This window comes from Colossoma macropomum, unplaced genomic scaffold (assembly GCF_904425465.1).
Source record: "Colossoma macropomum unplaced genomic scaffold, Colossoma_macropomum, whole genome shotgun sequence".
NCBI lineage: Eukaryota > Metazoa > Chordata > Actinopteri > Characiformes > Serrasalmidae > Colossoma > Colossoma macropomum.
Window position 1 is genome coordinate 18,511,286 of NW_023494807.1, and position 26,538 is coordinate 18,537,823.

General features: G+C 38.1%; 1 protein-coding gene across 1 annotated transcript in view; it reads left to right on the top strand.

The window, feature by feature from the left end:
• The first annotated feature begins 854 nt into the window (after positions 1-854).
• scn12aa (sodium channel, voltage gated, type XII, alpha a) overlaps positions 855-26,538 on the top strand; it is a 62,914-nt gene continuing 37,230 nt past the window's right edge. Inside the window, exons 1-7 of the mRNA XM_036556282.1 lie at positions 855-1,121; positions 5,617-5,735; positions 7,467-7,556; positions 10,425-10,553; positions 15,955-16,046; positions 16,354-16,596; positions 21,702-21,765. Coding sequence (XP_036412175.1) covers positions 855-1,121; positions 5,617-5,735; positions 7,467-7,556; positions 10,425-10,553; positions 15,955-16,046; positions 16,354-16,596; positions 21,702-21,765 — 1,004 coding nt within the window. The remainder of the gene's footprint in view (positions 1,122-5,616; positions 5,736-7,466; positions 7,557-10,424; positions 10,554-15,954; positions 16,047-16,353; positions 16,597-21,701; positions 21,766-26,538) is intronic.

Here is a 26,538-nt window from a genome sequence, read left to right on the forward strand (position 1 = left end):
AAAAGGTTGAGAACCCCTGACCTAGCTAATGGGTGGTAATTGGCCACAAGTGAAATTGGTAAAAATACTAATAAAAAATTGCAACAACCCATATAAACTGCATAAACAAATTGCTGATCGAATGTCTGCCCATTACGCGTTATTATATATTTTTTTTTACAAATAAACGTAGATTTTAAATAGATTTTTCCTCCTGTTCTTTTTTTAAATAGTTTATTTTACATCGGTGAACAAAAAAAAGTCATAGTACTTTTGTTCTTTCGTAGCCTTTTTTCACTACTCTTGCTCTTGTGCATTTTGTCCCTTTCTAAATCGGTTACTGAAGCCATTGTGAATTTGCATTTCAAGGATTCATATGAAGTCAATATATTAAACAATGATAGATAAGAAGCATGCAGCCTTCTTTGTAAATTGTAAATGTATGAAGAATGCAGGTTTGGTGGCAGTCCATGTTCCTCAAATTGGCAATGCATTCCTCTGACAGTACATAATTGATTGTGTGTTTTTATGTTCATAAATTTACACAGTGGCCTTCATTAAACTGCCTGCATTCTTATTGACAAAATTCATCAAATCTGTTAAATGTTCACAAATAGCATAATTAATGATCAGCTAATTACAGGGATATAATATAGGGATATGCTACCAACTTTACTGCAGTACAGTATCACTGTACAGCTTTTTTCAAACTGCAGGTTCAGTGGAAGCTAGCCCAGTTTGGCAGTTTACAGGTACTTTGACTGATCCTGCCTCTTCTTAAGCAAGCTTTCAAGTGAAAATGTTCTCTCTCTTTCCTTTCTTTGGCATATGCTCTCAGCTGCAAGTAAATTCTACACAACGATCAGGATGAAAAGATGGCGACCATGCTGCTACCAGCGGGTCCAGACGCCTTGCGGCGGTTCACTCGCGAGTCCCTGGCGGCTATTGAGCGGAGGATTGCTGAGGAGCAGGTCAAGAAAGCAAAGGATTCCTCAGCAAAAAGGGGGAATACAGCGGAGCCAAAGCCTCAGGCAGACCTGGAGGCCGGCAAGGTGCTTCCTCGCATCTTTGGCGACATCCCTGCAGGACTGGTTGGAGTCCCGCTGGAGGACATTGATCCATTTTACTTCAAGAATCAAAGAGTAAGTAGACATTGCTTAAAAGTGGCAGCCATTAGATCATCAGATCAAATCACCTAGATTGCTTTCTTCTCGCAGCAGATTATGGAAAGATATGCATATGTGAGCAGGAGTAGTGTCAAATGTGCTTTGATGCATCTACAATATATAATTGCAATACATAAGAAATTCAGAACATTCATTTTATTAAGGCTGTAGTGCAGTAACCAGCTAATTGCAGTAGGGGCAGGGTTTAGAATCTGACAGTCGATTATTCATGTCAGTTAATCAACAAATAATCAATTAATGTGCAAAAATATGGTCTGTAAATATGAAAAGCTGTAATAATAAAATGTTTGTCAGTGTTTTTTCTTGGAAGAGCTACTTGAGCAAGCTGCTGAATATTCAGCTCTAGGTTGGATGCCACTTCTGAAAATGTAAACAGAAAAATCAACAACAGAAATATTTGTCGACAGTTTTTTGATAAAGTTGTATGAAGGTTTCAGCGGTAGTATGTTTATGCAAAATGTGTTTCTTTCCTTCATACCTCTCATTGCTGCCAGAGCAAAACCTTGTTTTGTTGCATAGCCCTTTATCGACAGTGCCTCAGTTTTCTGCACATTGACAAACATTTTATTGTTAGAGCTCTTCACATTTACAAACAACATTTAACGTTCTAAACACTGTCGGACACACAGATTGGAATTACACACCTGGCACAGCTATATCGTTGCTGTTTTCATGACCTAAAAAACAGTGCTGGGATTAGCACGGATGCTGTATGACTAATCTCATAAATTCATTCATTAATTCTCACTAATGATGCAGTTATTGAGGTGAAATAAGGACAGGTGAGGGATATTTAATGAAAAATTTGCTGTCATAGTGTTTGAAAAATTTGCAGCGGGAGTGGAATGCTAGGCTAATTAGCTCACAGTTAAAATTCAAATAATCAAAGCTGGCTGCTCATAAGACAGCAAATCCCATTGAATATTTTATGGATTAAATTATTGAATTTCATGATTATTATTTTTGATGTGATGCTTCTTAGTTCTGCATAGTAGTAGCAATAACGATATTGAAAGCTTTCAAATTGTGTCACAGTACATTGTAGAAAAAATTATTAAATATAAGAAGCCTAGAGGTTTCTTCTGCCTTCAAATGCATTCTGCCATTTGAACCATGTTTAAGATTTTTTGTACCATGTTCTAATTAAAAGATGTAAGATACAGCAAGTTATTACTTTAAGGTTAGCGCATGAGCCTTTAGTAGAAAGCATAACCATTCTTTCACCTTAGATCTAATGCACTATGACCTGGAAATTAAGTTCAATTCATTGTCACAAAGCAGCTTTACTGCCATCCAAGTCCAGACTTCTAATGAGCAAGCACAATTAGAGTGAGTGCAAACCTTGTCATGCTGCTATTTCATGTGCCATCCTGCTCTAGTTATCTTACCACGTGACTTGTCTGTGCACATACATTGTAGTACGCAGACTGAGAGTGAAATCTGAACTAGCATTAAGATTCACAAACACATCGTCATTATAGTATAAGCTGCAAGCACTTGTGAATTAACTAGCTAGCTAATTAGCAAGCAAATGTTAGAACCATTACTGTTTAGCTGGCTAGTTGGTTAGCAATATGCATATGGTCAGGGCTTAGCTAGCAGTTTGGGACCACAGAAAGAAAACAGTTTGTATGAAATGAGGGGAAACAAGTATTCAGACATTTTTGTTTTAGTTATTTAATACAGTTCCAGTGCATATGTCCACTTCAAATTTGCACAAGTAGCAATGATGGTGAAGATGAAGGAGCTTCCTTAAGTTCTCTGAACAACACTGTAAAATAACATGCTAAATGGAAAAAGCACCAAACAAGATTTCACAACACACTCTCACACTAATGATAGGGAAGGTAAGACAGACGTCAGCAGTCACTTGAAGAGTTGGAGGACAAACTAAAGGCAGCAGGAACAGCAATTACATAGAGAAGAATAAGCAATGAACTGCACCTCAGTCATCTCCATTCCTCTACCCAATGCAAAAACTCCAATGCTAAAGAAAGAAGCACATAAATGCATGTCTAAAATGTGCACACAAGCATTTAGACAAATCAGAACTCTTTTTAAACAGTGTACTCTGGTTAGATGAAACAACTAAAACTCTTAGCCAGCAGTTCAGCTCTCTATCCTTGAAGACAGAACAGTCTTTATAATCCCAAGAACAACATACACACTGAAATTGGGGGGTGGAAACATCTGGTGACTGCTTCTCTGCAAATGATACTGGGGCATTGCACATCATCGAAAGAAACCTGAATGGATGTATGTACTGGTTCATATTAGACAAGAATTTGAGCTCATCAGCCAAGAAAGAAGAAGCAGAGAAGATGGATGTTTCAACAAGAAAAAAAGTGCTTGCATGACCTAGGCAATCTCCTGACTTGAAACCCCTTTGACAATTTATGTGGGATTTTGAAACTGCGAGTCCAACAGAGGGACACTCATAACCTTGGGGAATTGAAGATGGTTTGCCAAGTGGAATGGGGCAAAACTGAACCACAATGCTGCAAAAAGCTAATTACTTCTTACTGTAGATGTCTCAAAGATGTGACTGCAAACAGTGGCTTTGCAACAAACTTTTTCCCTATCAATTTTTAGCTGGTGACGAGCGCTCGGCTACCCCGTTACAAATGACATCACAGTATTCAAACACCAGCTGGCGATGACTAGATTTCTCTATTCAGTTGTAGTAGTTTAAGGGGTGAACCGAAACATATCAACACCAGACAAACAGAGTCCTGCTTTTAGGTACGTTTAAACTGAAAGCGGTGCTTTTGTGTCTTGTTTGATCTACAGTATCATCAATTCTCCGTGTTGTGGAGTGATAGAGCGCTGCTTCAAGTTAGCCAGCTGCTAAAAACAGCTAGCCTGTAAAGATAGCGCTCTCCCGCTCTCCAGTGCCTCACAGCTTCCTCAGTTTACTTTCGTTTAAATCAGGGCTGTAATTTACATGAACCCACTTCTTTCTTTCACTTTCGTTGCTTGGGAATGCACTAATACTTAAATATGACTGTCCGAGTGCTGTAACAGCGCTGTAGTTGTGAGGATTGTGATTGTGATTTAACGCTGCTAAAGTTTGTTAGGATGTTAGGAAAGAGGTGAGTTCACTGTAGGACAGTACAGTTACACCACTGACCTCGTCACTCACACTCGGTCACAGGAAAACAGATCGCCGGTCGCTCCACTCAAACAGGGAATGTATAACTCCGCGTTTCAGCCGTTTGCTAAAGACTCATCTTACTCGTGGCCCCCTCCCTCTCTAATCATGTAGAAAAACTCAGAAGTGCGCCCTCTCCTAGCGACAGCAGAGTAGTGTCGCTTTCCTTGCAGTAGAAAACGTCACCAAGGCTTTCGCTGAACGTGGGAGTGTGAGAATGGTGTATTATATCGAACATTTATCGAACATGTCGTATCGCTATATCGAGGAAAAGTTATATCGCGATAATTATCGTTATCGTTTCATCGCCCAGCCCTAATAGAGCCCATTATGTGAGTAAATATGAAGTGGATATATGCACTGGAGTTTTATTAAATGACAAAAACAAAAGGGTTACTTCCCCTTACTGTACATATAGACACACACACATACAGTCACACACATACTAAGAAGGGAATTTATTCTAAATTAATTAATTAATTACTGTTTTTCTATACTATTCTGTTCTGTAACTTCCATACTGTTTAAAACTGTTTAACTGTGCTATTCAGCTTCACAAAATAGGGAATGGCAGCAGTGCTTTTCAATATTGAAAATCACAGTGAGAGTAAATGCATGGGTAATTAGTTCGCCACTGTTTTCGCCTTAAATGTTTTGACTTATCTGCTGAAACAAACAAAATCACCTTTCTTAGAAAAGAATAAAGTGCTTCCAGCTTTCCTGTTCCACACTCTTGAAGTTCTGTCTTCTGTTAAACCTGCAGCAAAGGACCAAATGATTGACCGAACCAATTAGGTGGTTATTGAGTCAAAACTACTTTCATGAATATTGCATGATTTGTAGGTTTGTTATTTATAACTTGGATATTTGTGGGCCCTCTTGCAGCTGCGGGATCTAAGAATCATTGCCACCTTTCACCCCATTAGCAGCAGCCCTTCAAATGGTAGCTAGCATTGTGACTAGCTAAGCTAATGTTTGATAAGCTTTTTTGTCATTATATTCACCTTCTTTTTGTTCCGCTCAACACCTTTATTTTTAAGCTTACGTATACAATGGCAGTTTAGTTTGTTATGTTACTGAAACAGTAAGTCCTGCACTCTGGTCTAGGATGCTGACGTCACTGTCTTTCAGCTGTACATTTTACAGTGTGCAAATAGATCATGCCATTCATGACTCATATACAGCACTATCAGTGTCATTATTTTTTTATCAAGTCATTATTCATTTTACAGCTTTTCCAAATTGTTGTTGCTCTAAAATACTACTGACTAAAATGCCTTTGTGTCTTTTTCTTGGTAGACCTTTATAGTGCTAAACAAGGGGAAGGCAATCTTCCGCTTCAGTGCCACATCAGCTCTGTACATATTTAGCCCACTTCACCTTATCAGAAGAATCTCCATACGAATACTAGTCCACTCATATCCTTTTACTGGCTTGTAAACTATGTGTATGTGTATCTGTGATTGTTTACAAGAATGCAGCAGTGGGTTTCAGTATTATGCATGACATGAATTCCATCATAATCAGTCAGTTTTTCAACATTTTCATTAGTTTTCTAATGAAATGGCTCCTGTACATTGTTGAAAGGCATCTTTATTGACAGCTTATGTGAAATAATCTTTTATTAATGCTCTTGAAGGATTGAGTCATTGTTGCAGCCTGTAGCCTATACCATCCACTAAGCTAATCGCACATATTTAACATTTCCCTCTATTCTATTGGATTTTTTTTTCAGTCCCATTTTTGAAACAGCTTTGTAATGTTCCTCCCTGGCATCGCGAACCAAATCCTCTGATATCCCTTTTCTAATCCTCCAAATGAAATAAGAGCAAGGAGATTTGGCATCATGTGACGGCTGCACATCAGGCCTCAGACTGAGCGAAGCGGTGCTGCATGGGCCTTTACATGCAGACGTGGCTCTAATGCACGCTGGTGTCAAAGGCACAGCCGGTCACTCCTGCCCGCTCACACGCTATACCGACATAAGCTCTAAGCCTTTTTGGGCTGTGTAGCCTATACAAGACTACCAGCTACAATTAGGGCTACAGATCACTTCCCAATGATTTGATACGTGTATCGTGAAATCTCAGATTTCACCATGTTTTGATTCAGTTTATTTCAGACTATTTTGATACAATCCAAAATTATTTTTTAAAAATACACTGAATAAAAATGTCACTGGAGGAACTATTTATGCATTACTAAGGCCATAGAATAAGTACAAGAAGTTTTGTGTAATTTATTTTTACATGTGAAAATAGACAGTTAATTTTATTTTGGGCCAGAAATTAGCATTGTATTATTCCAAAATCAATGCAATTGGATCACCACCTTCAGAGGGTGAGGAAGTGATGTCATTCCAGCTTATCATTTTGGAAAAAATCCTTTTTTTCCAAAAAAAAGCCTTTTTAAGGGCTTGAACATACTGACCTTATTTATGGCAGCATTTTTCACCCTAGTTAGCATTTTTTGCTGCTTAGAGAGGATGAGAGAAGAAGAGCTGATAAAGCTGAGTTAGGCTGCATTACGCAGTACTGAGCATTTTGAATCATAGCCTAAACCATAAAAATAGCATTGTTTGGCATAATTTATCTTTGTAGAAGGTGCCCATTGTGGCCTCCTTTTTATTGCTAAGCTGTTGATCAAATAACACAATCAAAATGCAGATAAAAATGGTTGAGACCTTTCTGCGTCCCAGCCAGCCTGCACTAATACATATTCTTAGCTCTGTATGCAGACAGAGGCTTTGCGGCTTTGGACTTTTGTGAAAAACATACAGGCAGATCAAACAGGGCCAGAGTTATCTCATACAGTCCTCAAATACCACTCGCTCAAATCCCCTCTGAGTCCAGGTCAATACTGGAAATTCATTGCTGCTTGAATCTGTAATGCTGAAAATGGATAAAGGATCACCCTACGGGCCGAAATAAGGTCAAATCCTAGATTTTTTTCTCCCAAAACGATGAGCTAGTGTCAGAAGATGACATCACGTCCTGACACTATTACATTGTCAGGACAGTGAACTGAGTGATGTTTTAAAGAATAATGGGAAAATTATAGTGCATTGGCTTTGATTGTGGTTTTCTAAGGATGTACAAAATGTGAATGGTATTTGTCAGTTTTTGTGGGTTTCCTTAACTCGTGTCTACATTATTTAGCTTGTTCATAATGTGCACAATTTTGACCAACTGTTGCGTCATGGCAATGTCGGACCCAGCGCATTGGACCAAGTACCTGGAGTGAGTATCTGTATTACTCTTTTATGCTCACTGTTCTTACCATGTACCACTTTATAATAGAAACTGCTGATGTCTGTGTCAAAAGTGGGACAAATTTCAAATTTTCAAGTTACATGACAGGTTACAGATCCCTGCATAAGGATCTTAATATCCACTCTGTGTTATTATCTGTTTTTGTAATGGTATAAATATGTAAGCACTTGTCTGTTTTTTTCTAAACACTACCCGTATTCACTGATTTAAAAAACTTCACTTTGTATGTAGTATTTATAGCAAATCCAGACATGAGAATAAGACTCTCAGGAAATGCAACAAGCGATGGGAACTAGAAATTGTAGCTTTGTATATTCTGATGGAAATGTCATTTATATTGTTAAACTGAGTCTTCATCAATGTGATGCTCTACTAGGATGATCCTGTTTGGTCTTTGATAAAGGGCTGGGTAAGATCCTGAAATTTAACAAACTTTGTGTCACCGCATGATCTACTGCAACTGGAATGCCCCCTTCAAATGAATGAAAACGAATGTATAGTCATTTCTTGTCAATCCTTTAAATTAATAGTTTGGTGAAAAGTCAAAGAGACAGAATTTCCCCCTTGTTCTAAGTGTAGCTGATCAGCCAAGACATACTTGATGTCCAAGGTTTGCTTCTTTAGTTTTGCACTGCAGGTGTGAGGCTAATGTAGCTAGCAAGTAATGGAAGCTTCTGTTCCTCTGACTAACAAAATGAAATTGCATGCCTCAATCATCACGCACTGCCACTCTGTGACATGAACTGTACATGTAAACGGGGCAGTGATTTGTTTTTTGAGTTAAATATTGCTTTTTTTCATCTATTCATCCAAACTATGGCTATCACTATCATTTGTATAAGTAAGTGAGTAATCTAGAGTTTTATTTTTGACAATTGAGTAATCTAGTTTTTATTTTTGTTTGTTTTTCAAAGAAAACAGTAATGCTACTTAGTAATACTACTTAAATACGACTTAGGCCAGCATTTGAAATGTGAAACAGACATTCGAGTGGCATATTCTTTACTTTGTATGTTGTAAAATGTTAAATTTACAGTGAATCCTCTGATCTAAAGTCTAACTTTAGCTAATTTTGGAAGAGCTTATAAGCGTGTTGGCTGTCTGCTGAGATTTTCAGTAGAAGTTACACAAAATCTTTTACTTCATAAACGTTTTCCTACATACACATGCAAGTTGTAACAGCACACTTTGTTTTACCTCACATACATGTAATTTGTAACTACAAAACATACTTGCATTTGTGAGACCCTGTTGATGTTGGTTTGCTCTTTTTCAGTGATGCTCACAAACATAAATTGAGTGCTAAGTGCTACCCTTTTGAAGGAACTTGAGCCTGCAAAATCCATCTTGATTTTTGACCATACCTTTCATTCAAATTGGCGACTAATCATGACGGCAGTTCATTGAGAACATATACAGGGAGATTCACTTGAAAGAGGCCCCGAATATTCTCTTGTAACTCCTGTTAGGATGAAGCAATCTGAACCAAAGAAATATGCTACGTACCTTGACGTATGTGAAATCGATTGAATTACATGCACTACTGGAAGTGATCTCTGTTTTCTGCCAAACACATGAAGGAGTACGGGGGTATGCACCCGGAAGTTGCAAAAAGAGATTAAACATCGCGACGGCTGTCTGGCGCCTACCTCATCGCTCTGACGCAATGGCATCCCGGCTTGTTCGAAGCTCCATATACTGAGGAGCACATTGCATGTTGCTTCGTCCTAGCGAGAATTATTACACAATATTCGGGGTCTCTTTCGAGTGAATCTCCCTGTATATTTTAATTGATTTAATTGATAATTTTTACAGCCCTGTTTTAAATATAAAAAAAATTAGGTTGAATGGACAAATCATTTTTGCAGTGTCCTCTTAAATAGCTAAAAACAGTATTGAAGTTTGACTGTTCGTTTGTCCATTTTTGTAGATAATAATGTCATACAGTGCCAGAAACCACATAAGCCTGTCTACTTGAGATTATTTAACAAGTGTGTGATGTTTTAGGCATAGACTTTGCACGATGCTAATTCATGATGTTTCATTTGCTCGTTAGATACATTAGCCTCGAATAGCTCCAGTGCAAAAATAAAGAAGCAAACTTGTGGAAATTGTGGAAATGAGATTTTTTGCCAAACTATCGCTTTAAACTTGTGGTAACTCTTTCCATTACAGCTTTTAGGGTTAGAATTACTTCTTGTTACAATTACTCATTAAAGGCTTACATTGTCAGCTGAACAAATGAATCAATGAGTGACCGCCTGACACGTTTTGCAGAAAGTAATTAAATCCTTGATGAACTGTAGAGGATTATTCTGCCTGTCCTCTGTCTCACTGTGCTTGCTGGAATATGAACCAGATTACAAAAAATCAGGCTATATCACTGCATTATGAGCCTGTTGTGTATCGTTACAGCCATAGATTTCTAATAGAACACTTTCAGTGGCCTGTTTTCTGCCTAGTCCCTGACAAATTTGGTTTCAGAGCTCAACATGTATTGACCTTTGATGAATGTGTGCATGGAGATGACTGGGAAGAGAATGTGCCTGGGCATGCAGCATGCTGATTTGCTAATGCACAACATCCCTCCTCCCAGCCTAGAGATTCAAAGTAGCTAGTAACAAACATAGATCATGCATGCTTTAAAAGGCCCTGAACATTTATTTAGGGTTGAAAAATTGAATACACTTAAATATGTTTACTTTGAATTAATGTTCTTTTTCAGTATAATTGTGTATATTTTGTCTTCTCATCTCCTTTTGTCAATCCATATAATTCTGGTATAGAGATCTACCTTACATTCTGCTCTGTCTCATTTTGTTTGTGCTTATTCAGATACACATTCACTGGCATTTATACATTTGAGTCACTTATTAAGATCTTGGCGAGAGGATTCTGTCTTGGACCTTTCACTTTCCTCAGAGACCCATGGAACTGGCTAGACTTCAGTGTCATTGTGATGGCGTAAGTATGTCTCTTGTTACCTGCTGTAAGTGGTCTTAATTATTTGAATCACTGGATATCATATACAGAATGGCTGTTTCAAGGTTTGTAATGATTATTATAAAAGAAAGAAAATTGTTGCATAGTACAGGTACACAGTGTTGAACTAATGCCTATAGTGTTTCTTCTGTTTCCACTCTGCCCAAATGTAGATGTTCATTTTTCACTGCCGATGGTATTAGCTCTGGGCTGCATTGTATTTACCACACTGATAAAGTATGCACTGATCATGTATTTGTATGGCCGGTTCCGATTTCCTTGCAGCCAGATGGCTGATGGGCCAAATGGTCATAGTAGAGACGATACTTTGCGAGGAGTCTTTGTAAACAGGCAGTTTATATACATAGGGAAACAGGTGTGAGAAATCAGAAGTCCGGTGAAGATGAGCGTTGATAGGTTAATCGACTGGAGTCCTGAGTCATGTGAAGCAGCGAGAAGTTCTGGGAATTGTAGTTTGAGGCGGCTCTGTCGGCAATAGTTCTAGCTGTGCCAGAGGGAGGATTGACACTTGCCAACCAATAAACCAATCAATCAATCAGTCAATAAATAAATAAATAAATAGCAGAAAAGTAAGAGTGAATATATAAATAAGTATATTTGGGACATAAAACCGTAAATAAACGAATTAAAAAAATAACTACATCAAACAAAAAAAAAGCAAGATAATAAAATAGAATAATAAAAAAGAAAAATAAATGAATACATGAATAATTGTGAGAGCCATAAATTAAAAAATAAAAGTGGATTAGAAATGCATAAATAAATGAAAAATGTACATAGCAGAAATACAGAAAAAACAAATTCAGATTTTATTTATTGCTACTTTTACTCATTTCTCTATTTATTTATATCTGTATTTCTTCCTCCACTCTGTGCTAATGATGTGAACAACACTAACATATTTCTAACTATTGGTCAAGATTGACTTTCAAGGTGGACCAAACTCTACTAGGTCGATAGAATGGATGTAAACCAACCATTTATTTATTTAGAATTATTTAAAAAGCAGAATGATTTTCACTATGGAAACATGAAAGGAGAACAGAGAGTTTATCCACCTTATTTCAGGAGGTAAAACTTTGAGTTCTTTCGTTCACAGCTGGTATCTCAGCTGAATTGAAGCTGATTTTAGAGATACACACGGAACAAAGAGACTGACTGTCTTCAAGTGCAAATAAGCTCTCCTCCTTTTGCAGCACTGCATTTTTTTTAGAAGTGAAAGTAGCATGAAGAGCTTCATTACTTCATTCAGTAGCTGAAACTTTGAGTGATACCACATATACATCAATGTTTGTACCCAAGTTTGAGCTGCTGTTGTAGATTCTGATGCTTTTAGCGATTGTGAAAAGCTCTTGCTGCTGCATAGCCATTGTGTCAGCTTGGTTGTCACCATGCCAACAGCAGAGATGTTCGTGTTGCCAGCAAAATAATGTTGCATTTTTACCTCGAAAAGTTGAATTTGGTGTGCAAGATGCCATCAGTTATACACATGCGCAAATTTTGTCACAAATAAATCATGGTCAGAGTGTAAAGGCCTTACTTTGTCCATTATCAAGCGTGAGTGTGATCCTCAGCCATCACTGACGTAAATCAGCATTTCAGAAACAAGAGTAGTGCAACGCTCTGTTTTCCCCATGATTAACCAAGAGCATGTAGGTTTAGCCTTTCTTATTGGCATACTGGAGGAAGAAATACAGAAATAAAAATCTATAAATAAATAAAAACATTAATAAATAATTGTGGAATTGCATACCTTATTGCAAACCTGTGCGCTAATAAGCTGTTCTGGTGCAGTTAAATTCTGTGTTAAACTGATCCTTCCGCTCCACTCTGATAACTTGTGGAGAGTAGTTAATGTTTTGCCATTTAATTGAGCATGCACCAGCCGTTCATTTTCACTGCAGTGTTTAATTTTCCAGCTTTTTGGTCCAAATGTGTCTTTTGTATGATTAAAATTAGAGTTTAGTATTCTAGAAGTACAACCGCAATTCTAATAAGTTGGGACGCTGTGTAAAATGTTAATAAATGTAAACAAAAACAGAATGCAATGATTTGTAAATCTCATAGACTCATGTTTTACTCACAATAGAACATAGAACACATATCGTATGTGAGACATTTTACCATTTCATGAAAAACATTAACTTATTTAGATCTTGATGGCAGCAATGCATCTCAAAAAAAATTTGGGACAGGGAAATGTTTTCCATTGTGTAGTATTTCCTCTTCTTTTAACAACATTCTGTAAATGTCTGGGACCTGAGGAGACCAATTGCTGGAGTTTGGGACTGGAATGTTGTCCCATTCATGTCTTGTCTGATGTAGGATTCTAGCTGCTCAACAGTTTTGGGTTATCTTTGCTGGATTTTTCATTTCATGATGTACCAAGTGTTTTCTATTGGTGAAAGGTCTGGACTGCAGGCAGGCCAGTTCAGCACCTGGTGCAACCATGGTGTTGTGATGGATGCAGTATGTGGTTTAGCATTGTCTTGCTGTAATATGCAAGGCCTTCCCTGAAAAAAAACATGTCTTGAAGGGAAGATATGTTGTTCTAAAACCTCCATGTACTGTTCAGCATTGATAGTGCCTTTCCAGATATGTAAGCTGCCCACGCCATAGGGACTAGTGCAACCCCATACCATCAGAGATGCAGGCTTTTGAAATGCGAGCTGATAACAAGCTGGATGGTCCCTCTCCTCTTGAGGCCGCGGTTTCCAAAAAGAATTTCAAATTTTGATTCATATGACCACAGTTTTCCATTTTACCTCAGTCCATTTTAAATCAGCTTTGCCCCAGAGAAGACGTCGCCAGCCTTTTGTTGCCCCCTGTCCCAACTTTTTTGAGATGTGTTGCTGCCATCAAGTTCTAAATGAGTTTTTCATGAAATGGTAAAATGTCCCATTTTCAACATATGTGTTCTATGTTCTATTGTGAATAAAATATGGGTCTATGAGATCCATTGCATTCTGTTTTTATTTACATTTTACAAAGCATCCTAACTTTTTTGGAATTGGGGTTGTATTAATGATACCCACAAGATACTCAGTAAAGCATATTGTGAATAATGATGTTTGTGATAAATATATTTGTGATATAAATATATTTGGTCATGTCACCTACTGCTGATAAGATCAGACAGTGGCTGCTAACATACTGACCAAAATAGCTGAATAGCTTGTGAACAGCTGATGATAATACAATCTGGTGACATTCCGTAAAAGTTAAATGAATCACTTCCCTGTCCGTGATGCTGGAAATGTGACCTTCTCACAATGGGAGCAGCTGTGCAGCTGCATTATCTTTGGAGGAAAACAAGCCCTTGAAAGAGTGAACAAGAGGCTGAATTGAAGTGATGGTTAACTAAGGGATATGTAGGTGGATAATGGAGATGGAGGCAATAATGAGAAACAGTGGGAGTGGGAAAAGAGAGGAATATGGGACAGAAATGAGTGAGACTGAGAGGAGGACTGAATCATGGAGAGAGAGAGAGAGAGAGAGAGAGAGAGAGGGAGAGAGATTGACAAAGTGGGGGAGAGAGGTACAGGTATCCACTGAGGCATTTGTCAGATGACCTACATATTCAGCATTGCGCTTGACCAGAGGCACAGATTAGTTGCCAGAAAAACAGAGACAGAGAGAGAGAGAGAGAGAGAGAGAGAGAGAGAGAGAGCGCGAGCAGGAAAACAAGAGATTTACAGGGTAACAGATCTCTCCAGAAAGTCCAGCCAGTACCTCTTCTTCAGCTTAAAAACCTTTGACGTCTTCAAGCTGTTTTGGCTTTTAACTGCAGCTGATTTACCCCTTCATAAGGGTGGGTGATATGACAGAAAAATCTTTGATACATTTTCACTACAGTCCGACCGACGTGAAAATTTTGTGGCTGATATACATTTTAAGAGCCTAAAACCTCAGATAATATAGCTCAGAAATACTCCAGAAGTTGTAGTTAAACAGTGCTTTACTGACTGATATGATTGTCACTGAATTGGCACACTTTATAAACTCAAATTGCAGAAACTCAGACTTAAATAAAATATATTTTGTAACACTGGAGGCTAGGCTACCCAGAATTCTTTTGGGTTTTAGTTTCTGTTCATTAACTCATTTTTATGCCATGCTATTCTGATGCTAAAGCCTATATAGTTTTGTAATACTAATCATGATTTTTGTGTTTTGTGTTCTGATTCACCAGTTCAACCTGTATTACTGTGAAATATTTGAACATGCGGTACCTCGTATTGGGTTCTCCAGTGCTACAACTGTGTAAGGTTTTTCTCTATCATTAGGGGATTTCGAGCGACAAAAAAGTGACTAATTATTGGCACGTTATCTGCAATATTTTCGCCAATACCAATAAAACCGCAGGTTGTCAAAATCAGCCGATGTTATCGAACAATCAGTATATCGTTGGGCTGTAATGTATCATCTCCTTCAGTTTTCCCTGTTGTTAAAAAAGGAAAAATCCAACATCAAAATATGTAAGAAAGGCTACTTTTCAATTCAGTACTTGCAAAATAAAGTAGTTAAGAAGAAACAGAAGGAAAATTCAAACAATTGGAAAAATAAGTTAAGATAGGCTGACATCCAATCAGCCACTTGTTACTCTTTCTATCTAGGAGTTGCAATTTCTGTATAGAAGCTGTTATTGTTGACAGGCTCTCTATAATTGATCTAAATCTGTTTTAATGATCCATGCATTTATTAATTTTATGTCTATTTTTTATTTATATTTATGTGTCATATTGCCCACTCCACCCATAGGTCTGCATAGTGTTCACTCTTTTATTGTGTATGCAAGAACTGAATTTTCAGCAAGATGTACAAAAAGCAAAGTACTAAGGTCTGAAATGTCTGTGCTGGTATAATCCCCATAATCTGTAAATGAAAAGTGTCTCTCTCTGGGTCAGGCTATAATGGAATGATGGCATGTTCTCTCCATTCTCCATTTCCTATACTGGAGGCATTCTTTTGATGCTTTTATACTTCTTAGTAGGGCTGCATTATATGGGCAAAATACCATGTTATGATAGTTCCATGTGTTGTGGTAATGATATGCCTTCCAGTAGATTAAAATCATGCTGATGTTGCAAAGTTAAAGTTAATTTTGACTGTAATTATTTACCGTTGTTATATCATGTGAACACATCGATTCATCAAAACACCAACAAAAACTCATTTAGAACATCAAACATTGTTCACGTTGTGACATTGTGCATGTTGTAGCATTTTTGTGGTATCAGTACTGCAAACACCAGTTTTCAGTGATAATTAACAACTAATATATTGTACAGGCTTATGTGTTAGTATACCTTGCTGTTTAAGGGCAGTTAAGTCTAAACTGTTTCTGACTTTCACTCTGTAGATATGTGACAGAGTTTGTGGATCTTGGCAACGTCTCAGCATTACGCACATTCAGAGTCCTACGAGCTCTAAAAACAATATCTGTCATCCCAGGTAAGAGCTAAAACACAGAAGCCAACACCGAAGCCTTAATCTTTACAACACATTGATTAAATCGAATACAGTACTGTGCTAAAGTCAAAGATAACCTTTTCAGTTATTCAGTTTCCAGTCAAAACCGCCATTAAATACATCTTAATTTTTTTTAAATCTCTCACTTTTGCACAGTACTGCGAACATAAGGTGTACTCATAAAAATTTCTCCTGATTAATAAATGATTCCACAAATACTACAATTAATTACGTATGTGTTACGTATTACGTATATGTGCTAACATGCTCTTCTTTTCTTGCTGAACAGGTTTAAAGACCATCGTGGGAGCTCTAATCCAGTCAGTGAAGAAGCTAGCGGATGTGATGATCCTGACTGTCTTCTGCCTCAGCGTCTTTGCCCTGATTGGTCTACAGCTCTTTATGGGTGTCCTTCGGCAGAAGTGCGTCCGTAGTGCTGCTCATTGTGTGAACTCCACTTACCCAGAAGACGGAAGCTTCAGCTGCAACAACAAAACCTGGCAGTCCATGAAGGACTTCATTACCAGTGAAGGTACACAGACTGCTGTCGACAGTTCTTACAGGACATTTCTGTGGTTACTGCTTCTGGTTTAAAATGCACTTCACTTTACATAGCTGTACTCAACACTGGTGTTACATTGATTGTTACATCTCTAACTGGTAGCTTCATGCGTGCATAATGGGGGCCTGTTATGAAATATTCTGGGTTAAATACATTGATTACTGTTACAGGCCATAATGGACATGGTGTAGAAGTGTAATAATAAATGATAATATACCACAATATGCCACAAGAGCCCCAGTTTCCCTTAAAATTGTGTCCCACCTTTCCTACCAGTGAAAAGTGGGAGAGTAAATATATATGCAAATATATATATTATATTGTTTTTATTGGTCATACAATAATCTTAAAAAAATTCAGTCGAAATAATTTGTTTGATACATCAAATTCTATACATCACATTGCAAAAAAAGTTGTGAATGTTTATTAACAGCATGTAAAATGCAAATTAAAACAGTGATTAGTAAATTCAGTTTGAAACTGCTTTAAATTGGAAAGTACAAGAACATAAACGTTGATGTTTTGCTTCATGAACGAATATATGCTCATTCCAAATTTGATGCCTGCAACACATTCCAAAAAAGTGGGGACAGGAGCATGTTTACCTTTGTGTTACATCACCTTTCATTTTATCAACACTTAATCATTTAGGCACTGAATACACCAATGGATCCAGTTTTGAAAGCGGAATTTTGAATGCAACCATATGGGGCCTTCACTGTTTTTTGCGCTTTATAATGTGCCACGTTTTCAAATGGAGGCTGATCTTCACAGCAGGCAGATCAGTCTAGCACCCGCACTGTCTGATTGCACAGCTGTGCTGTTGTAACGTGCAGAATGTGGCTTGGCTTTATCATTTGAAATAAGCATGAAAATCCCTGAAAGGCGTCATATATTGCTTCTAAATACAGATATATTTTTCACTGATGTGACAGTTGCCCAGGCCACATGGGCAGTAATATAGACGCATACCATGACAGACCCTGATTTTTTAACTTTATGCTGGTAACAATCTGGATGATCCTTTTCTTCTTTGGCCTGGAGAACACAACGTCCATTATTTCCGTATATAATCTGAAAGGCTGGACCTGTCCATTTCAGATGAGCTTGAGTACAGAGAAATCAGTGGTATTTGTTGATGTTATTGACATATGGCTTCCACTGTGCATGGTACAGTTTTAACTTGCATTTGTGGATGCAACTGCAAACAGTGTTTACTGACAGCGGTTTGCCAAAGTATTCCAGAGCCCATATGGTGCTATCCATCACAGAAGCCTTCTGTGTTTTAATGCGGTGCTGTCTGAGGGGTCGAGGTCACAGGCAAACAGTTGTAGTTTTCTTCCTTGCCCTTTACCTTTACCTAAAATCTTTGCAACAGCCTGTTGAGGAGTGTTGTTGTTAAAATGTCTTGACCCATTACTAGGCCTTTCCTGGATGCTCCTTTTATATCCAAGCATTGCATCACCTGTTTGATTTTTTTGAATATTTCGCAGTGTTCCTAGTCTTAAGTTTGTCTCATTTCTGAACATGCTGCAGACATCAGTTTCAGAATGGGCATATATTCAATTGAGTTGATAAAGTAAAACATCAAATATCTTGTCTTTAATTCTGTTTATTGACAGGTTAAATTGGATTTACAAATCACTGCTTTCTGTGTTCATTTCCATTTCACATACTGTCTCAGCCTTTTTGGAATGAAATTTGGGTTTGTATAAGAAATGTATTCTGAATGTATTTGCCCACTAACTATGTGCTGGGTGGAATCGTTATACCCAACATAATGATACCAGGCCAATGAAAAGAAATACTGACAGGCATCCTTGTGGGATCTATTCATGACAGTCACATTTGATTGGCTCCTCACTATGGATGGGCAGTATAACAGTAATGTAGTATGCTGCAGTATTTAAAAAATGATGTTGGGTCACTAAATCGTGATGTGGAAGCTCACCGATAGATGGTGTTAATAGAAATATGGTAAAAAAACAGTAAAAAGAAGAGAAAAACTAATCATGATAGTAGCTTGTTAGAGAACTACACACACCACAGAATTTTGGATTTCACTTTAACATGTGGCCACTCAGCTTTGCACTCTCAGATATCATGTAAACAGGTTTCATTTTAGCATCAGTTAGCTGGAACTATGCCTGTGCTGTGTTGCATGTTAGGCCAGATATATCAGACAGGTCAGCATAAAACTTGTACAGTGGTATATTAGCTGTTTTGGTCTGTAGCCTGTTAAGATAGCTAATCATGCTACAGATCCGGACATCAAGGAACAAGTTTAATTTTGCTGATCAGTCCCTTCAGCGCCAGTTGCTCGACAGTCCCTCTGATTTTAGTCATTATCATCTAAACTTGTGTCGGTACTTTAGCCAGAATCAAACATTGAACTTCTGTGGTAAGTAGGGTTGTTATGCTAGTTAAGCTAATGCTAGCCAGCTCCTCTCTCCTAGTTTGCAGTAATGTTTTCCATTTATTAATTGTTAGATACACTATATGGCCGAAAGAATCAAAAATCACACATATCGCACATAGCTGTGCAATCTCCATAGACAAACACTGGCAGTAGAATGGGTCGTACTGAAGAGCTCAGTGATTGTAAATGTGGCACTGTAATAGGATGCCACCTATGCCACAGGTCAGTTCATGAAGTTTCTGTGCTGCTAGATCTGCCTTGGTCAACCGTAAGTGCTATTATTGTGAAATGGAAGCATCTAGAAGCAACAACCATGCAAACTCACAAGGCTGGACCGCTAAAGCACATAGCATGAAACATTGCCTATCCTCTATTACATCACTCCAGAATGCCTCTGGAAGCAACTTAATATCACAATAACTGTGTGTCAGGAGTTTCATGGAATAGCCGAGTAGCTGTGTACAAGCCTAAGATAACTATGAGTAGGGGTACGGGAAAAAATCGATTCTTAGATGCATCGCGATGCGGATGTGCACGATTCTGAATCGATTCATTCAACGTCAAAAATCAATTTTCTAAATATTTAATTTGTAACGTAATGTTGATGGAACGCAAAGGGCGGAGCTTGGAAGTTCGGAAGTGTAGCGCCCGGACAGTCTGTGGCGGCACATAACAAAAACACAACGGGATGAGCGAGAAATCCGACCGGCTCCGTCTGCATTAAAAGTCAGGTTAGGTCAGGAGTCACAACCCAAATGTTAAGAAGAGCCATTTTGACCTTTCAACAAAAACAAACCACCTTGGGAGCCACAACATTTAATGTCTAGTATGTCTCAGGATGTGTTAATGTCCTAGTATAGACTAAATAATATAAACGAAAATGCAGACTTACTCTACTTTGCTTTAAGCTTTAGCTATAGCCACTTTTCTTCCATCTCCGCCAGAAAACTTTTTCTCAAAAGTTGAATAGTTTCTTGTAAAATGTCTTTCAGCTTTCGGCTGTCTTACGAGGCACCATTTAAGGTGGAACGGGAAAATTAGAAAGAGAAGCAACTTCATCTTCGCAACTTTTTAGTGTTTGACAGTCTCTCGTTGCAGATTTAACGTATCAGGAAACCAACTACGTTGCTTATAAATGTGAATAAGTCCATTCATCTCCAAATGTTCGTCTGTCTTTCTCTTTTGCTTTTTTTATTCGCTACTAGCCAGGCAAAACCTCGTTGCTAGGTGACCTGCAGTCTGCACGCCAATTTTCAGTCGTTGAGAAACAGGGCTTTCGTGCTATGTTGCACACACCCCGTCTCGAAGATATTTTACTGACACAGCGACCCCCCCCCCACTCTCTACCACGAGACCAAAACCAGAGTTATAAAATCACTAAAGAAAACGGGTAGGACGGCTATATTGTGCTGCGTGGTCATCCATTACCACTGGATTTTATTTCACCCTAACAGCGCATTTTATCACAGATGAGTGGCAGCAGCATCTCCAAACAAGAGCAGTGAATGAGAGCCTTCCAGTTCACTTGCCACATCACTTCCATTTGTTTTATTAATAAAAGATATTGGACATAAATGCATTATGGATCATTACAAATACTTAGCTTTAAAAGTACCAAGTCCTCAGACAGTAAGAAAATAGAAATCATGTATAGAAAAAAAAGATGCATCGAGATGCATCGATAATCGTTTTATAATCGCATCGCAGCCCTCTGAATCGTAATCGAATCGTGAGGTGCCTAGGGATTCCCACCTCTAACTATGAGTAATGCAGTGTCAGCAGGTGTAGTGGAAAACAAAAGTGTTCTCTGGAGTGATGATTCATGCTTCACTATCTGGCAGTCTGATAGATAAATTTGGGTTTGGCGGATACCAGGAGAACGCTACCTACTGGCACATACAGAGCCAACAGTAAAGTTTGGTGGTGGAGGGTTAATGGGATAATGCTCATCCAACATCAGTGGCCAACCTCACTGCTCTTTTGATTGAATGCACTCCAAAAGCCGCAAAGGGCAAGGGGCAACTCCTCATTAATGTCAGTGCTTTTGGAATGGGATGTCCAACAAGGTCACATAAGCATGATGATCAGGTGTCCACATACTTTTGGCCATAGAGTGCAGATAGTTTGATTTTATTGAATGATGCCTTTAAAATCATGCACTGTGTTCACCTATTTGGTGACAATGCAAGCAAACTACCCAAGATGGCAAAAAAGCATCATAAATGCTTTTACATCACTAACGACACGTACAGCACCCCACTCCATCAGCGCCAGTAATATTTGGAGATGGTTTGATGGTATTTACAAGGTGGGTGGGTACTGCCCAACCCTGTCCAACTTTTGCTGAACTCTGTCTAAATATGTGTTGTCCTAGCACATGTTTTGCAGAGAGACTGTAGTTCCTGTATGCTGTAGGCTATTTGCTTCCACCGTGACTTTAAAAAGACGAAAATCCTGTGTTTTTTACCGCAGTATGCCATTAAAACTGGTAACTGTCCCATTCTTATTGTAAGAGCGCCCACACTGGTCTTCAGACTTGCCCAGCGGGAGTAGAGCATGTTTGTACATATACATGTTTAGACTTTCATTTGTACTGTCTTTTGTTTAGTATGTTCCTCTTCCTGGCATTAAACTGCACTTTTCTCTTTCTCCTCAGAGAACTTCTACAAAATAGAAGGATCCAAGGATGCCTTAATATGTGGATATAGCAGTGATGCTGGGTATGTAAGAAAAGTATTATTTTTGACGTTTAACTATGCTGCCTGCAGTTTTTTATCCAGGGGCATAAAATTGTTTTCTCCCATTGTTCAAAATCCATGTTAGAATGTCAAAAAATGGTCAACAAAGATCACAGTTGTAGTGTGCTTTTGAAACCCTAGAGAGATTTGGTGGCACTGATCATTGCCAGTCTTCTCTGTTCTGCTAATCTGTCTAATGTTGCAACATGTGACTGTCTGGATTATGATTCGTTGTTTTGCTTGATTTCTCTCTTTTTCTCAATCAGCTCAGTGTCAAATGGTCATTAACATTACATTGAGAACATACAACAGCCCTACAGCAACTACTGCAGATTTGCCTTCCATACTCCTGATTTTTTTGAGGACATAGAGTGGGATTTCTTTTAGAGAAATAAAAGAATTTTTAAAAATTAAATCTAATCCTGATAATTTTAGTCATTCATGCTTAGGATATGATAAGGCATTGACTAAGTAATGCATAAAGTTATAACATTATAAATTAAAAAGGAAATATTTTTGAAATACAGCTGTGAAGATTATAAAACAAATAATACTTTGATTCAATCTTTTGTATTTTGTATTTTATCCTGTCGTTTATTCTAGTGTGAAGAACAGGTAATGTTCTCTGTGTTTTAGTAGAGGGGGCAGGGTTGGGGGTTTGGCCCTTGTGCTGTTATTGAGAGCTGTAACTATGGCTGCTGCAGAGCACAGTATAGAGAAACCATACATGGCTGATGTTTTAAGCTTGTTTACACAATACCACATACAGTCATAAATTCATAAGCATGTCGTTACACAGCAGTGTTTAGTGAAGACACCTTGTCTGAAGCGTCAGAAATGTCTGTATGTGAAATGTATGTGAAAGTATGCAGGCTGGCTGTGTGGGCGTGTTTATTAGAATCGGGCACGTTTATTAGAATCGGGCACAGGGCGCTTGCTACAGGTTACGCAGAATCAAGCAGAAAATCCAAACAGCCTGTAAAATCATCTGTCTTGTGAAAATATGTGAAAATAGCAAAGACTTCACAGTTAACTGGCAAGGAAAGTGCAGTAGTGTTTATTAGGACTTCTTTAATCTAACTCAAGATGATTAAAAATCCAAGTCAGGATCATGCATATGCCTGTCATCATCATGATATTTGTGCTGATGATGATCATATAAATAATTGCCAATAAAATTCTTTTTTGTTCATTGTAGGCATCTATAAAAGTCAAAAGTGACCAAATTGAACTTAGCTGTCAGTTCTTAGTTGCTTCCAACTGTTGACAGAAACGGCACAAGCTCAAATAAACAAATACTGCTCACTGGTACCCTCTAAACATGTTATAGCACCAAATCAGGAGTTAGAACTTTTGTTGTTCTACCTCAAATAGTAAGTGTTGAAAAATGAGTTTATAATTTGCACCAGAATGAATTGCATGGGTAGCTGCAGTTCCAATTAACTTTTCTGCTTTTTTCGTGATGCAATGTTGATTGTCAATGACACTGGCTTTGGCTTATGATTAGTTTTTGTCGAGCCTCATATTAAGGATAGGGCTGAAGAACAAGTGTTCCTTTTGGAATTCAGTGTTGTACACAAACAGATATCACAGTGGCCACTGTAGGAGCAGGGTCATTAGAACTTGCATTCCTGTAGTACAGTTTTTCACAGCTCTGCATTTTGCTCCATTAAAATCTGTTCGTCTGATGTTGACAGACAACTTGTGTTAAATATGTGGATAAATACTTGCATATTATCTTTGTCTACTGTAGTCTTCTTTAAAACATTGTTTTCATCCAGGAGGAAGTATGTAATTTTTATCTGACTCCGTAATTTATACCGTGCCAAGACTGAAATTGTCACTTCACCAGATGCAAAACATCACATTTAGTCCTGAAGCGTTTATGTATTTTTATATAGAGAAAACTGTATGTCAAAATAGCTCATATTGAATCAGGAGCCCAGGCTGCAGCTCTGCATGTCCAAATATTTCCCCCTGAAGCAGCCGCCGCCCAGCCTCTGCACTGCCCATTCTATAATCCCACAAATCCCAGTGCCTTTCAAACAAGTGCCACGGGATGATGTTTATGTTGCCAGGGCTAGTTCAAGGATTTTATTGAACTAAATACCCATCTGTGTTAATTTTAAATCCTTGGCTGTTTTGGGCCAGATAGAATATACACTATTACAAATCTGAGTGAGATCTGAAAATAACTGATAGCAGAAATGAGCATGATGATGAAAAAATGGAAATTTAAAAATGTATAAAAGGAAACATATATTTTGTGATTTAAAATAGAATGTGTATTTAAATATGAAAAGGGCATTGCGTATAAGTGGGGCAAAGTTCATGATCGGGTTGTTGTAGGCCAGTATTATTGTTTTTTTCTTTTTTGTTCATGCTAAGCTGTAAAATGCTTTTGATTGTTGTGTAAGCTAATGCTGGTGACATAATGTACATACTGTGTGAACTCAGTAACAGTGACAGCTCTGCAGTCAAGTCTCTTTTAGTATTCCAGAATACAAAAAAATTCCAAAAATTACGTTTTTTTAAGATGGAGGGAAACAGAGATAAACATACAGTGGGGTCCAAAAGTTTGAGACCACTGTTTTCTGTTTTGCAATATTTTCTAATTGAATTAATACGATTAATATCAGCATAACATTTTGAGTGAAAGGTAGAACCATTCAAATATTAACATTTCAGAAGCACTCAAATTTGCACAAAAGCCTCTGATAAATAGATGAAACCCACCTAAGTCATCTGAACGTGCACCTCAATGAAAGAGATTAGACTCAAAATCTGACTTTTAACATGGTCCTGCCTTAACATGGTCAGTGTCACAAATTTTCTTAAATTTGAATAGTGACCCAGAAATAGTGCAGAATCTTGAACATTCTCCTTTATTGTATTTGTCTGTGTTTTAAATTTTTCACAATTCTAAAACTTTCTCTTGTGTAAATAAAAAAAGGATTTTCGGCATAGGGTAGCATAGTGCCGCAGCGAGTAGCACTGTCGCCTCACAGGGCCTGGGTTCGATTCCACAGCCAGGCGAACAGTTCTTTCTGTATGGAGTTTGCGTGTTCTCCTCGTGTCTGCATGGGTTTTTATCTTAAACAGCAAGAATAAGAAGTGGATGAAAGTGCTGATTTACTTTAAACAGAGCTAAAATGCTGTATGTGTGGGATTGCCTAGTTTTTACTGCAGTCTGCTACAGCTGCCTCACATTAGGTAGTCTCTGTGTCTTTGTACAACATGACAGCAATTTCTGTAGTATTTCTGTTTTCAAAAGAAAGAAGAACTTTTATGTGTAGCATGAATTTGATGGGCTTTGTTCATATTAAGCTAGCTACCTACGCTGGCTATAAGCTACTGCTAACAGTAGCTATTATCCCAAACTAGATTACCCGGCTAACATAAAGCGGCTTTCTGCATCACCAGTTAATTTTGTACTCATCATTGAAAGCTATTGCAGGCAATAAACCATCAACGAAATAATTCTTACATGATCAGCTTGGTACAAACAGCTAACGTTAGCTGGCACATTATGTCAGAGACCTTACATGGCTCTTCCCAGATCACAAACAACTAGCTAGCTATGTCAGAAAATCGAGATCAAAATGTCACAGCATAACTGCGATGCTAAGATACAAGTTAGCTAGGAGTCACGTTTTTGATTGAGCAGTGAAAGGTGGATGTATTCTGAAGTACTGTTTCAAAAATTGCCATGAAACTAAAAGCATGATGCTGTTTGGCAGATCGCTAGCTAATCAAGCTAGCCAGCTAGCTTTAAGGTTTGCTGCTCATATAAAGCTGGTGTTCCTTAAGCTGCTAATTTAAACTCTATTTTAGCTAATGGTAGGCTAGCAGGCTACAAGCGCTAATTAGCTAGCCTGTCATTAGCTAAAATAGAGTTTAAACGAGGTCTGTCAAATAGACTTCATATATGAAAGTTTTGGTTTGTGTTTGTTACAGAAGTCGCTGGCATGCTGTAAGCGTGTCACAGAACCTGCTCCACATTAGCCAACTGGTGCCAGCAGCTAATGGGAACTAGCTTCCTTGTTTGGGAATACAACTACAGTTAGCAATGGCTTCTAACATAGCTAGCTAACTACATCTAAACAACATCTACCAAATTCATGCTACATATAAAAGTTCTTCTTACTTTTGAAAACCGAAATATTACAGAAATCGCTGGCATGTTGTAAAAAGACAGAGAGATGTGAGCAGCTATAGCAGCAGTAAGCAGGGCTACAACACACACAGCATTTTAGCTCTGTTTAAAGTTAAATCAGTGCTTCCATCTGCTTCTTATTCTCACTATTTGTCATGACAGTGCAAGAAACTAGCGTATGTCTGTTGGAGCTCAGCCTTTGAGCATCATAGTACACTGCTGTAACATTCTGTCTTCGCTTCTGCAGTAGTTGTATGGAGCGGAAGTTCGTTTTACCTGCTAACGCATAAACTGGAAGTAATCGCAACTCTTTGTTGAGGATAAAGCAGTTCAGATGATGATGAATAAATAATGATTTTCAACGTGTTCTCAGAGCCCACTGTATATGCTAGGGATGTGGATGATTCCCATTTCTTTATAGCCAAATTGGAGAATGGCAGATTTATTTTGGGTTGTTGTAGGTTTTTTTGGTAACCGCCAAAAAGACACTAACTTAGAGTGATTGTAGCTTGTAAAAATGCTATGGAAGAGTGGTGCTTTGCATGAATGACATGATACAATAAAAAATTGTTTCTTGTTATAGTTGAATACTGTGTGTT